Source organism: Lepeophtheirus salmonis, chromosome 8 (assembly GCF_016086655.4).
Source record: "Lepeophtheirus salmonis chromosome 8, UVic_Lsal_1.4, whole genome shotgun sequence".
NCBI classification, from domain to species: Eukaryota; Metazoa; Arthropoda; class Copepoda; order Siphonostomatoida; family Caligidae; genus Lepeophtheirus; species Lepeophtheirus salmonis.
This window is the reverse complement of record NC_052138.2, coordinates 2,045,672-2,060,608: the sequence shown is the minus strand read 5'-3', so window position 1 is coordinate 2,060,608 and position 14,937 is coordinate 2,045,672. Positions and strand designations below refer to the sequence as shown.

General features: G+C 33.7%; 3 protein-coding genes across 3 annotated transcripts; 2 read left to right on the top strand and 1 right to left on the bottom strand.

The window, feature by feature from the left end:
* Positions 1–550: 550 nt before the first annotated feature.
* On the top strand, positions 551–2,066 carry LOC121122846 (uncharacterized). The gene has a single exon (XM_040717907.1). The coding sequence runs from the start codon at positions 551–553 to the stop codon at positions 1,853–1,855; it is 1,305 nt and encodes a 434-aa protein (XP_040573841.1). The 3' UTR covers positions 1,856–2,066.
* A 1-nt stretch (position 2,067) lies between these two features.
* On the top strand, positions 2,068–3,728 carry LOC121122847 (actin-related protein 10). The gene is made up of 3 exons (XM_040717908.2): positions 2,068–2,679; positions 2,741–2,869; positions 2,945–3,728. The coding sequence occupies exons 1-3, from the start codon at positions 2,068–2,070 to the stop codon at positions 3,323–3,325; spliced, it is 1,122 nt and encodes a 373-aa protein (XP_040573842.1). The 3' UTR covers positions 3,326–3,728.
* A 9,140-nt stretch (positions 3,729–12,868) lies between these two features.
* On the bottom strand, positions 12,869–14,503 carry LOC121123230 (uncharacterized). Its single transcript, XM_040718357.2, has 3 exons — positions 14,283–14,503; positions 13,119–13,275; positions 12,869–13,054 (listed from the first exon to the last, which is right to left on the bottom strand). Exons 1-3 carry the CDS (start codon positions 14,459–14,461, stop codon positions 12,953–12,955), a joined length of 438 nt encoding a protein of 145 aa, XP_040574291.1. The 5' UTR covers positions 14,462–14,503; the 3' UTR covers positions 12,869–12,952.
* Between the last annotated feature and the right edge of the window lie 434 nt (positions 14,504–14,937).

Genomic DNA, 14,937 nt, shown 5'->3' with positions numbered 1-14,937 from the left:
TGTGGTTTGAAATTTGGAGTTAAACAAAGACTGACTCTTCACATAAAGAGTGTTCATTTAAAGATCAAGGATCAAATCTGTTCCTTTTGCGATGCAGTATACGCTCATCGAACAACACTTAAGGATCATATCAGACATACACACCAGGAACAACCCCGAGTGAAGCGATTTATGTGTGACAAATGTCACAAGTGCTTTATTTCAAACTCTGCTCTTCAAGGACATATAAAGTTTGTTCATTACGGGATACGAGACTTTCCTTGTCGACTATGTGGGAAAGCCTTTGGAACCACAAACATGCGTCGCAAACATGAAAGACTAACTCATGATCCAAATATCAAACATAGAAACCCTGGTGCCAAATTTGATATCCCATGTGATATTTGTCATAAAATGTTTGGACGAAAAGCAACTATGGAAAGACATAAATTATTTGTCCATGAAGAGAGGAGAGACTTTAATTGTGAGCTTTGTCATCGATCTTTCCAACAGCGCTGTGATTTAACGAAACATAATAGTAAATACCATTTGTCTAATCTTTCATAAAATAATGTCTGTGGTGGATTCTATGAATGAGTTGTTTTCTCTCTTGGCAAAAAAATATGCCAACCGAGATCATTCAAAAATCTCGAAACAAATGTACTTACTCTGGTCACGTCGTTCTAAGAGTATTAATAAGAATGACTTGAAGTACTTGTTGAAAGTCCTTATCAATGAATATTTGGCATGCCATGGCTATGTGTCTCCTAAGCTTGCCATAATGCATCAAGAATCTAGTGAAGTGATTGAATTGACTATCAATGACCGATTGCTTAAGGGATCCGATTCAAATGTGGAGAGTAGCAGTCCCATTCCTTTAGTAAATGAGGAGCCTCCCTCAACGGGACAGACTGATGATGATCAACCATATATCATTGAAGAAAAAGAAGGGCGAACCGTTTACAAATGTATTTATTGTAATGATACGTCATATCGAAAGTTAATGAGCCTTACTCGTCACTACTCCAACTGCCACTCAGCAGGAAGCTCTGTCTTTTCTTGTGATATTTGTTCCAAAGTATTTTCGAAGCAAAGAAATTTAAACAATCATGTGAGTCGTTGTCACGATAAGAGCAAGGAATTTAAATGTACTAAATGTCCTTTTGTTTTTCACAACAAGTCCTACCTCAAGAAACATATTTCCATCCATGAAGACCCCTCAATCATATGTAGTGTTTGTGGACGCTGCTTCAAGACTCAAAGTCAGTACAACTCTCACGTCCGCTATGCTCATGACTCCAACAAAAATTTTGTTTGTGAGATTTGTGGTAAGGGATTTAATCATAAAACAAAGTTAAATCTTCACGTGAAAAATAATCATGTCCACTCGGATATCAATTGTGAAATATGTGGAAAGAGGATCCCTAAAAAATATAGAATCAAACATCTTCGAGTTGTACATCCGGGTGTTAAACCTGAGGTTCATTTTGACTGTGCCGTATGTAACAAATGGTTTCCTACTCAATTCGCTTTAAATGAACACGAACTCTCACATCTTAAAACCAAGGATACTCAGTGCCATATTTGTCTTCAGTACTTCACAAGACTATGTATCAAGTCTCATATAAAGAAAGTGCATGAGAGAAGCAAGCCCAAAGTACGATCTGAGCCTGAAAAGAAATTTGAATGTGATTTGTGCCACAAATTTTTTGTTCGAAAATGTGTCATGGAGAGACATAAACTCTTTGTACACGAACAGAGAAGGGATTTTAAATGTACACAGTGTGGTAAAGCTTATCAACAGCAACATGACTTGACTAATCATTACAAGAGTCATGAAAGAGATATCCAAATGATGGAACTTGATCTCATATAGTCTAATTGAATAATATAATGAGATCCACAGTTCTCTTTTTCAATAAATGAGATCGGAAAAAGATTGAGTTATTTTTCATGATTTAGAGATTTATAGACATATTAACATTAACAAATTGCAAATATATATTTTTCCTATATAGATCTACTCTACCTATTCAACTCTTATATTCTGGTGTTTCATTCATATATACTTTATTTTTTATTTTTAGTATGCCTATGTACGAGGGCCTTGGCCTTTTATCCGAGAAACACGCCGTTGTTTTGGACGTTGGATCAGCCTATACCAAATTAGGATATGCTGGAGAGTATCAGCCAAGAAAAATCATTCCCAGTCCAAAGAATCTGTTTAAGGGAAATAAAATATCTGACAATGAACTCTACGATGAATTTGTATCATTTATCCATTCCCTCTACTTTGAGCATTTACTTATTAATCCCAAGGATCGTCGTGTTGTAATAGTGGAGTCTGTAATTGGATATGCTCGCTTTAGAAATATTTTTGCTCGAGTGCTCTTTAAGCATTTTGAAGTTTTATCCGTTCTGTTTGCTCCGTCTCATCTCATGCCTTTGTTTCTTTTGGGAATCAGGAGTGGACTTGTTTTGGACGTAGGATACTCAGAGGCAGAACTTATTCCAGTATACGAGGGTGTTCCTATCTTGAAAGCATGGCAGGCTCTACCCTTGGCCTCAGAAGTAGTTCAAAAATCTCTTAAAAATGCCTTAGATGATCAGGATGATGCCATTTCTTCCTGGGTGATTGAGGACATTGCTGTTCGTTTCTGCTTTGTTGCAAACTATAAACGTGGCCAAGAGATCCAAAATGTAGGATATATGTAGTTCTACAAATTAGCATATATTGCTCATTCTGTATATTTTTTAATAGGCTAAATTTGAAGGAAAACCCTTCCAAAAATCAATTGCATCCAACTTGACTTATCCTATCAAAGGAAACAAAGTAATTCAAGTGAGTGGGGATATACGAGAGTCTGTTTGCGAGGTTTTATTCGAACAGGTAATTATTTATTCACTTTTCATAATAATATTTAAGCCGCATATTGAATACTTCTTTTTCTATGAACAAACATAGGATAATGACCGATTAAGCATTCCCACCATGATTTTGGATTCCATTACCTCTTGTTCCATAGATACCAGAAAACTTTTAGCAGAGAATATTGTGTTTATTGGTGGATGTACTCAAATACCTGGATTCAAATCCCGGGTGATAAAAGAAATAAAGGATTTATGTGAAACGGAGCCCCATTACAGTAAATTGAAAATCAAGGATAATTTCAAAGTGCATATGACTCCAGGTGGTGCTAATTGTGCTGCTTGGTTAGGGGCATCCATATTTGGTGCAACAGATGAAGTGGCAACAAGATCTCTTTCTAGGGATGCTTACTTGAAAGAACAAATCATTCCTGACTGGGCTAACTTAAAATTTAATCTGCCAGAGTCGATTAAATAATTTAGGAAGGCAAGATATAGCAATTGCAAATAATATATTAATACAAGAGAGGAGACATAAATTATTCGAATTTTGTTTTTTTATTATGCTTTTATAATTAATTACTGTATCATTATATGAAATAATCGAAAAAAGTGTCTGTGCTATGATTTATAAAGTAATTTAAGCAAACCCAAAATCTGCATTGATCGTTAGTTTACTTTAGGTTTGTAATATGGGCAGTGCGATTTTAAAGTGGCACTCTAGGGCAAAGATTAATGTAAGGAGCTTTTCGTTTTTTTAAGAAAATAATTTTGAATCCTCTTTTCTTTTTTTCTTTATTTGTGCTGGGGCCCTTTTAATGCTTATTGTTTTCAATACCTTTTTTTTTATTATAAAAAAAAATCTTCTCTTTGTACTAAAACCGGCTTTGTATTTTGTTGTTCTACCTGTAAGAATCCAAAGGACTACTTTCGATTAAAAGTTCCATATTTCCTGCTAAACTCCCTCCCATAACTCATAAGTTCCCAAAGTAGGCTGAATTTTTTGAAATTATGTAAATGGGGTATGATACTGATTGACTGGATCCTTGGAATATATAGTCGATAATAAGTGTTTCTTGACAGTTGTCCCGCCTAAAAAAATACCCCTTACTATAATTTCTCAGCTCCATCAAGCCATCATATTTAATGTTAGTCGGGATTTCTTGTGCAATCCTCATAAATCTGTTGCCCAGTAAGCTAGATTTAATAAGACACTTTCTCCATCTTAAAAATCAACATCCGAGTGGAGCAAAACTATCAAGTAAAGGAAAACTTCAAATAATTATATGGAAAAAATATTGGGAATAGAGCAAGCATTCCAACAAGCGACAAAATTTAAAATAAAAAATTATCAGATTTCTTAAAGAGACGATCAAAGACGGTAAAAACAAGATAAATTCAACTTACCTACAGCGATCTAATAAAAATATGTGAATGAATATTTGTCAAAGCTTTTTTGACAAGGCCTTATGCCGACGCTTCAAATATATTAAGGAAATGAGTTATTTTCAAATGAAAAATTCCACTTGTGACGCATCCAGAAGAATTCAGAAGAATGAACATATTTTCTACAAGGATCCCAATTTTAGTGGTAGGCAGTACCGTCTTATTGTTACCCCGTTCATTACAATATAAGATTTAAAAATCATGACTATGATAATTAATTTTAATTGAAATGAACTACATGTCCGTTTTTAGCGTGCTCGGAATTGTTAATATATACCTGAGGCATAGATACAAGTCCGGAGCCATTTTCTCTCTTTCCTTTTAAAAAAATATTTTCACTTACCGGTTGTAGAAAAAGTAATGAGACCTTCTAAAAATACAGTTTTGAATAGGATTGTTGATTATATCTTTAAGTTCCGATTTTTTTAATAGCTTAGATTCTAAGCCTTTGATTGATGAACAAATGATGTAAACAAAATTCTGTATATGTCGCAATGGAGGCAAGAAGAGCCATCATAAGCAATTTAACCCGTGCTGGGAGGACAACCTCGGACATGATGAAGGCCTTAAACGTCAGCAAGGCTACAGTATGTCGGGTCAGAAAACAATTGGCTGAGGGGGACAACCTTAAGAACAAACCCAAGTGGGGAAGACCCACCAAAGTGAAGGCTGAAGACATCATGGAGGCCTTTAAGATAAACCCAACGATGAAGATGTCAGAGTACATCAGTAAGAAGAAGTTGCATTGGTCTACTGTGGGCAAGGCTATCTGAAAGGCTGGGTGAAGGTCGCTAAGAAGAGTTGCGGTGCCACTCCTGTCCCAACTTCAAAAAGAACTCCATCTTCAGGGATGTTAACAACTCTTGAATGATATGAAGTACAACAGCGACCGTGTAATTTTTTTCTCTGATGAAAAGACCTTTACCGTTCTTCTCCCCCTCTACAACAAGAAAAATGATCGGGTTGTATGCTTTGGCAATGCTGACAATAGCATTAGGACAGTCACCAAGACCAAACATCCGACCTCTGTGATGATGTTAGGGGTTGTGGCATTAAATGGAGAAAAACTGCCTCCGATTTTGTTTCCTGTTGGATACCAGTTACCAGCAGCAGACTACTTGATTGTGTTGAATGAAAATGTGGTCCCATAGATCACAAAGATAATGAAAAAGTTCAACAAGGACACGTTCGTTTTCAGTTTTGGATGGGTGGCAAATTGAGAAAAAGGCCTGTAAAGTCTGTCACCCGAATATTGATGCCCTGAAGACTTCCATTAACCAGCAGTGGAGGATCATGAAAAAGGACTACTTTACCAATGTATCCAAGGGATTCCGGAGAGCGGTTGGAGGCTGATGGGGTTCAGATTCATACTTAATGTGCATTGTTATAGTAAAAAAAAATTCTATGTACAACAATATCCTGATGAATTATGAGTATTTTAATAACTATTTATAGGCAGGTCTCAGTACTTTTTCTACACCCAGTATTGTAACGATTGAGTTAAGAGTGTGTACTAGAAATGAAAGATTAATAAATTTGAAGTCAATTTCATTTAAATCATAGGGACATAGTGAATAGAAATACAAGGTTAGACCATCTTGTAATCGGGCTTGCTAGAAATTTCAATCTGATGTATTCTACGAACTGATAGGCAAGACAGGCAGATTTTGACAAAACACGCAACCACTCATAGTCTATGACGTCACTATTGCTAGAATTTTCAATTTAATGTATCGTACCGACTGCTAGGCAAGAAAAGCAGATGTTGATAAAACACGCAACCACTCATTACTATGACGTCAATATTAAAAACGTGGTGGAAGTCAAACACTATTCGTACACGCGTTATGGTATAACCTTATATTTCTATTAACCTTGATGAGTATTAGTTATGGATTAAAATACAACTAATAATAATATAACTTATATTCAATACTGCACTAATACAAGCGGCAAACTGTATAATCTTTATTCGAGGGATATGTTATCAAAACAATAATCAAAAAAGAAGAAATAGCACACGTAACAACAGTTTTTCCTTTTCTAATCTCAAAACAGTTATTTATCCAAACTTGAAACCCAGCTTTGGGCTTATATGACTTAGTTATCAAAGACAGTAAAAGATATCTTTGTTGCCTTATAGTAAGTAGATTTGGGTTTTTTTTGTAAAATCGGGAAGAGAAGGTGGAGGGCATACATTTGGTACACCTAACTCAAGACCGTTGTTAATATCAGCTTCCTGTTTTATGATTTTGGAGAGAGAAAATGAATTACTGCTATAACGAGGAGAATCTTGCACATTTAAATTGGCATTAGTGCAGAGAAAATATTATAATTATATTCAAATTCATATATATTCATTTTTAAATCAATTCACACAAAAGATAGATGATAATCCTTCTTTTTGAGGGAGATATTAACATCCCCACGAACGATTAAATACTGAGCAAATAATAAAAAAGAGTACATGCATCAACCGTTAGTGCTTTTCTATTTACTATACTTAGTTCTTTCTTTACACGGCCCCCATCTTTACTTAAAAGTTATAACTAATAAATGATGAGTCATAACATTCCTCCATGAAAGCATGCCAATTTAACTTGTTTTTATCTTTTCTAAATCTGAATTAAGGTAAATATGGATCCTATATTTTGGGGTTTATTAAGTTTTCTAGTAAAGAAATACAAAACTTTAAGCTCAATATAAGGCAGGTACTACGCATCAGACATATCCACATTATACAAAATTCGCTTGAATAAAAAAAAATTACCCAAGTTCCTATTTATAATACTACACTAGAGATGGTGTTGCTTAAACATATAAGATGTGAACGGCAATGAACTTTTCTTGATAGTAGTTATATTTTAATGTATAATTCATATACTATAATGAGTAAAGTTGTCAAAAGTTTACTGTATATGACTATCGAATAAAAGTCATGTCATTATTATGTAGCATTCAATTTAAACGTATGGTATTATAAGTTATAACCCCTGATAGAAAGTATTTGGAGTAATATAATTACGATATAACTTTTACTTATGCGGAGTAAATTTACAGAGAAAAATTTATATAATACTAGCAAGGGGTTATCCGGCGTTGCTCAAGCCAAGGAGGGAGCGTGAAATCACATTGACAATGATCACTGTTATTTCTTCTTAATGTTTAGACCCCTTCGCTGCGGGCGAGCATTATAAATGTTAAAATATAGTGCCTGTATCTTAGATGAAATGTATTATTATTAATTTAAAAAAAAAAAATATTATAAGCTTCAAATAACATGCCAACATACTGGGGTCGTTTGAAAAGTCCTTACAAAAACAAAAACTACTTAATTGTTTGGGTTATACTTTTTTTATTTTTCAACATAGTGTTCTTTTAGGCATGTAAATTTCGTCCAATGCTGATCAAGTATTGTGGTTCCCTTCCGAATAATAAGATTTGTCCAAGTATGAAAAATAACCATTCGTGTCTGAAATCACCTCCTCGTTTGAATAAAATCTTTTTTCTATCCAGCCATTTCTTCAAATTTGGGAACAAATATCAGCCCGAGGGAGCTACGTCTAGAGAATAGGGGGGATTTGAATCGAGTTGTAACCATATCTCTATTAATTTTGCGGCCATAACTGCTGAGGTGTCCTACTGGAAAATGACTTTTTTGTGGGCCAATCGTTGTTGTTTTTCTTGCAGCTCGGTTTTCAAACAGTCAAATAACGATGAATAATATGCACCTGTGATAGTTTTACCCATCACCATATAAAGGATTTTTTCAATGAATTCGGGTGTTAGTGACCTCAACAGGGCGTACAGAACGTTCAACGTCACTTGTGGACATGTCGAAGAGTCTGGCTTCCAAATCCCTATTGGGAGAACAGCAGTTTTACTTTGATTCATTATCAAGCCAGACCTGTGAGAATATTTTTCAAAATACTTAAGAATGACTTCAATTCTTCTAACTAACTTAAGCTCAGCGTTGGCTTCGATAATTAATGTGACATCATCTGCATAAGTATCGAGTAAATGTTAAGAATTGTCTAAGGAAATTCCAAAGCCCCTATATCTCCTAAGCAGAAATATACAAATTCTTGAAATTCCGGCAATAAATAATAAAGGTGCTGCTAGACATCCTTGCCTGCAGCTCCTTTTGGGAAGAATAGGCCCATTTACACAACCATCGATCTCGATTGTAGATGATCCATTATACAGCAAGGCTCTTATAGGATTGAAAAAACGCTTAGGCAATAGCTTTTTAACAGCCCGAAGTATATGGCTGTATCTAATAGCATCAAATGCCTTGCACAATGATTGCCCCAATTTTTTTATTCTCCTTCAAAGAATCAACACATGCTTTAATATTTCGAGATATATCAGCTATTTTCCAATCTCTTAGAAATCCTTTTTGATGGTTCCCTATCTTTTGATTGAGGATAGGCTTGATTTGTTTTGAAATTACTCCTGCTAGGATTCCATATGTTTCGTTCAAAACCGTTTTTGGCCTTCAATGACCAAACTGAGTACTGTTTCCTTTCTTAGGAATGAGGGAAATTTTACCTCGGGTTATAGAAGAAGGTAATTTTCCATACTTCTCGATCGAAATTCCAAACTTTAAGAGAAATCTCTTCCTCTGCAATATCAGATATTCTATATGCATTAAAAGTATCAGCTGCAAAAAAACTATGAAAAACATGAAATATTATCTCTTCAACACTTTTATTGAACAGGATCGATTCTCTCCTTTTTGCCCTTCTAAACATATCAGCAGTAATTTTAATATTTTTAAAAGACGACAAGCCAACCGGTTTGTTGGTTGAAGGGGGTCGAAAAGCACATCCAGTCCGTGTTCAAGGGCTTTTATAAAGTCTTCTTATTCTATAACCCACCTGGATGGCCCATATTGCCGAATTTAAGGACTTAAACGATCTTGTGATCCGAAAAGATAAAACGATTTTGTATTTTTTTTTTATATGCTTGGAGAAACTAGAGCAAGGTCTTATCCTTGATGATCCATTTCTCCAAGAAAATATGTCATGAGGACTTACAATTTTAACAATATCAGTGAGATTTAGTTCCCCTACAAGCTAAAGTTAGAAGTGTAAGTTAGCGTGTCCGAATTTTTTATCTACATTCATGTCACCTATAAGTAAGGGTGATAATTTTGGTAAGAATAGAAAAGCGTGCGAGGAGAAAAGAAGAATTACTTATGGTATCATTGATTAAATAATATACATCTTCTTCTATCAATCATGAACGTTATCATTCCCGCCTGTATTATTCAATATTAATATAATATGAGATGGTGATAGAGAACTGAATAAAATCCCCAAAATGACGTCGCCTTCTGTCTGGATTTATGAAAATGGAGGCCCAGGAATTTGGAAAATACTTACCGGATGAGAAACAGATGGTTTGTCGGATTTGTCGATATAAATGTGCCTTTAGTCCCCTGTCTAGAATTACACGCCACTCATTATCCTCATCTCATAACAAGAGTGTGGATATTCATCTATAAAATCAATTTGACGATGAATACATCAAGTCAGACTTTAACTTTGATCTCACAACGATGCTTATTGCATGTAATATAACCTTATCCATTGCTAATCATCTACGTTCAAAAAATTTATGGAGAAATACAAGGGTAAACATATCCCTTCCCGAGGAACCATCATTAAATTAATGGAGGATGTTGGTACTGATGTCATATATAGAAATACATATAAAAATGTTTTGAGTCATCCACACCAAATGATGATCAAGTTATCAGTAAAAAGTATTTACGAATATCGAAATGGAACTCTGAATTTTGTACTATCTCACAGTAAGTATTCAATTTTTTTTTAAATCTAACCATAAAATATGATTCTATTTTAGGTAAACATATCAAGAATTATGATACACAACTCAGTAAAGGGCAAAAACAACTGCTTAAATGGTCACAACAACGGGGGTAGTAGCTTTGGATGGTTTGCAACTAGTTTGTCTGAGACTACTTACTTCGCTTTAAGACTTGGGTATGATAATTAGGTTTTCCAATATTACATAGTCAATAAATATTACTTTTTTATCACTAAAGGCTTAGCTATGGTTGATGGGCTCCAAGAAATGGTGTTCAGAAAACTCATAAAAGGCAAAAACAACTGTTTAAATGGTCACAACAACGAGGGTAGTTACATTGGGTGTTGCATTATAATTAACAATTGTGTATATCCATCATGATAATAGTATGTTGTTATATAAGCATACCTAAATAACGGGGGAAATCTTTTTGATGCTCTTAATAGGGAGTAATATCGCCGGACATTACTACATAATTAGCTTTTGCTCTAAATCTTTACGATGAATTTATTTATAAAAATTTTTTATTAGTATATTTATTGTCTAATTTTATGATTTTGACATTTACTTTATTATTAATAATTAGTTAGATCTCATCGGTAGAGATATATCTATCCTGTGCACAATTGTATATAGCAACTTCCACATGAAGAAGAGGGGTGATTATCTTTTTGATTAAACTCCACGTCTCGCTTGTGTATTGCAACCTAAAGTTATGACATATTTAACTGAATTCCGATGTCAGAACAAGAAAATATTATTTGGATCAATCTATTATTTCAATATTCTGTATTTATAATTTATTATTATTAATAGTTATATGATTTTAATTGTTTAATTTTGTATATTTAACTTTAATGTTTAATGGTTTATTTTTAGTATGTAGATTATATTTAATTAAAGCCTTCTTTTTTAAACTTTGAGCTTCAAATATATTTCAAATACTCTACTTTGTCGTTTCATTAGCTATTATTCTGAGAATAAGGTTCATAATGAATTACAATTTCATGGAGTGTGACGTTTTCAAATCTACTGTAACGGATAAAAAACGTCGAAGTCAATTATACGTAGTATATCTTCATTAAACATTTTGCTAATAAATACATTAGTTATACCCTCAAAAATCATAATAAAGCAGGCAGATGATAATCACATCAGTATTTTAAACAATGATACCATATGTCTTTTTTCCCCCCTCCTCCTCGCACGCGTTTTTCTCTACAATATTATCAACTATACCTATAAGGATTCATGGAAGGGAATCACACTTACGATTGTACAACATTGATTGATAGAAAGCATGATATCTTATATTTGGTCCATAAGCATTGATTAAGGAAAACCTTAAGGCATTGTTATTAATTTCAATTATGTGCCATTGACTCTTGGATGAGTACTCTTTGGACAAAGAAGAGGACTCCGGTTTCTTAGAAACCAGTGATAGAATGTCTCTGGAAGAGTAATACCAAGTAATAAAATAGAATCGAAATCACGAGGAAGACAGAACCCACAATAACTTTTACAGGTTGAAGAAACCTTGGTTCTTGCGTTTTGTAAACAAATTATAGTAGGATTAAGTTTTAAAAGTCTTTTAATTAAAGCATGTCTGATCTTTTTGTCTCTACGACCTCTTGTGTTTAGTGAAAGTATTTTGACTGTTTCCACGATTGCAAATATTAATTCTTCTGTCCTTCCCTAGGATTTTCTCAATTCTCTGGAGAAAGACTAGTATCAGGAGTATTTTGTAACTGACCCTGACTTGTACGTGAGGTCATAGTGATTTCAACATTAATTATAGGTTTCTTTTTCTTTGTTGGTTTCATATTTTTATTCAAACATTATTTTAAATATGATAAAACTGCTGTGTTTTGTACAAGACATTTCATCAAATTTTCCTGCTGATATAAAAAAAAATTTCAGCGTTGAGAGTTGCTACACCTCTTTGTTGTAACAGTTTGATTGGAGAGTATCTTTATTATATTAATTATAAAAAGCTATTGACTGTATATTATTCAGTTTGTCAATAGCAGACACGGAATTCCCTTTATTGCGTCAATGATGAAGCATCAAGCAAACTTTCATACAAAACGAAACCGAAAAAGGCCCAAAATCACTTGGTAGTTAGCCAAATATGGACCAATTTTCCCCCCACCTAGAGTTATTAGTCAACCATGAGTAGTTAGTCAAATAAGTAAATCATACCAACTGCCATTTATATCTTATGTACTCCCAGACTGTCACTGTCATGTTATTTCTTCCCCATTTTTAAAATGAATTAAATATCATAACAATCTACATAGTAGTTTATAATATTGCTTAGTAATATTTCATTAAAAGAGGAGTTATGATTAGTTATAATATTATTTCTACGAAGAAATGGCCAAAATTTCTTAATTGGCTATTTTATTAAAATAGCCAATATAAATATTATATAAGCCACGAGGAATCTACAAGAAATTGTATTCCTGTTCTTTTGGAAACGGAGCATAAGTATAGGGTAACTTATTACTTTGTGTATATATCAAAAAGAATAAAGTATGAAATAGCCATGACGTATCAAGGGAGAAGAGGGAATCGACAGCTGACAACAAAATAAATAGGATATATTTGTGGTAGTGAAGTAACGCAGTACTACGGCTTGCTTACACACACCTAGGATTTCCCAGCACACACGGATTTAAGTTCCCTTAATAAATCGCTTAACCTCGATTATTACTATGAAGTGATTAGATATAATTAATTAATGTCGCTATAATTTTTATTTATCTATATATATATAATATATCTATAATTTGAAGGTACAATTTCAGGTAGGGATATATTTTTAAGGAGAGTTAGGATCGGATGATGGAGTTTTAGATGGCTTGAAGGCGGATTTGACGTTTATTTTTGTATCAAAAACTTGAGGGAAGCAGCCTCCATTTCTCTATTATAAAAAATAATCCATAATAATAGGTTAAATAATTACATTTAATCAGATAAAAACTTACCACTGCATCCAAGACACATTGACGGGTACTTGGAGTAGCACAAGAGAAGTATGACCATTTTTTTCCAGGGAATCGGGTGGAAGGATTAGCATCTGGGCAATCTCCATTACGAGCGGCCTCATCTGTAATATAACACCATTGTCCTCCATTGAATGTTCTAAAAAGGATAAATAATATAAATTAGTTAAGTCTTAAATGGTTTTTCATAACCGATGCTTCATTTTTTCCCCGTTAGGGGAAAAAAGATGCCATATGTAATTTAGAAAGTAAATTTAGGAACTTCATTGGTATACATTTAATCATGGAACAATATACACTCTATCAGTGATTGCAAATTATCCAAATTTATTATCAAAATGACCGTTAAATTGTCGCAATATTAAGAACATAAATTCATCTTGAGTGATGAAATTCATTTTTGGGTTAATGGCTTTGTTAATAAGCAAAAAATGCATTATTGGTCAAAAAGCAATCCACAAGGGATTCACGAGATATCATTGCATCTCGAAAAAATTACTGTTTGCAGTAAACTTCATGCTGGAGGAATCATTCGGCCATATTTTTTCCTTCATGATGATAATAGCCACGTTACTGTAAATGGAAATCACTATCATACCAGGATAACTGATTTTTCTTTTGCCCCAATTGGAAGGAATGGACTTGGGAGACATGTAGCTTCAACAAGACGGTGCCACTTTGTCAACAGCAAACTTTACGATTGATTTATTGCAAAGCAAATTTGATGAGCGTGTTATTTCGAGAAATGACCAGCTGATTGACCAGCTCGCTCGTGCGATTTAACGCCTTTGTATTATTTTCTTTTGGGCCTTGGAAGTCATTAGTCTACACTAATAATCTGGCGACGTCAGAAGAGCTCAGAGAAAATATCGAACGTCAAATTGCTACAATATCGATCAATTTATTAGAAAAAGTAATGGAAAAATGGGGTTCAACGATTGGACTTCTGTAAACGTGCTCGTTATGGTCACATCAAACAAATCAACAAATCAATATGTCTACAATTTGTACTGAAAAAATAAATTTGGTAAAATTTGTAACCGTTTGTGTTCTATTTATATAAGAGTTGAAGCGCTCTTAATGAAAAACTCATTACTTATATAAAAATCAATTATAATATGATCAAATGGATATTTATAAACTCACGTTCTGCAGTTTCCATTCACACGATTATTCTTATCCCTGAAACTAAGACTGGAACATTGACAAAAGCAGTCTCGTACGTTATTTGCTGGTGCTGCAGCCTTGAGGACTGTTTGAGCCTCGGAGAGGCTGATGTAGGAGATAGCACAGACAAGTAGATATGAGAGGATAATGCTTTTCATGTTAAGATTGTATTCTAGAGATGATTAAGAACTGAATACTAATTTCTTGGATTTGAATCTTTTTAAAGGAATCAACTCCATACTTTTTTATGGGATTTCCCTAATTCTATGTACGAGCGGAGATTACAATCCTTGAAAGAAAGAGTAGGTAAATCCAAAAGACAATAGTTGCAAAACTAAGTGGGGATTTCCAAAATGCATTGGAAATCAAGATGATTGGGATTTTACGTGTTGTTGTTTTTTACTTCTATTACCTCAATCATGGAGATTGGGAAGAGCTCTATGGAGTTGATTCATTCTTTATTAATTCGCAGACAATTTATCTCCCTGGATATATTATAGTTGATTAAACAGGGAAAATAAAAATAAAGGAATTTTCTATTTTTTATTATAAAATTTTTTATTTATTCAAGCAAATTATTCTGCAGAACAAAAAATATATAAAAAAATTAATTTTTGAGAATACATAGCTGGAA

What these genes read in the sequence shown, in the direction of transcription:
- LOC121122846 (XM_040717907.1), top strand. Translation starts at nt 551, where the DNA reads ATGTCTGTGGTGGATTCTATGAATGAGTTGTTTTCTCTCTTGGCAAAA.
- LOC121123230 (XM_040718357.2), bottom strand. Translation starts at nt 14,461, where the DNA reads ATGAAAAGCATTATCCTCTCATATCTACTTGTCTGTGCTATCTCCTAC. An exon ending in GTGAATGGAAACTGCAGAAC is followed by an intron (nt 13,276 to 14,282) that starts GTGAGTTTATAA and finishes TATCCTTTTTAG; the next exon opens with AACATTCAATGGAGGACAAT. An exon ending in AATGTGTCTTGGATGCAGTG is followed by an intron (nt 13,055 to 13,118) that starts GTAAGTTTTTAT and finishes TTTTTATAATAG; the next exon opens with AGAAATGGAGGCTGCTTCCC.
- LOC121122847 (XM_040717908.2), top strand. Translation starts at nt 2,068, where the DNA reads ATGCCTATGTACGAGGGCCTTGGCCTTTTATCCGAGAAACACGCCGTT. An exon ending in GTGGCCAAGAGATCCAAAAT is followed by an intron (nt 2,680 to 2,740) that starts GTAGGATATATG and finishes ATTTTTTAATAG; the next exon opens with GCTAAATTTGAAGGAAAACC. An exon ending in GCGAGGTTTTATTCGAACAG is followed by an intron (nt 2,870 to 2,944) that starts GTAATTATTTAT and finishes GAACAAACATAG; the next exon opens with GATAATGACCGATTAAGCAT.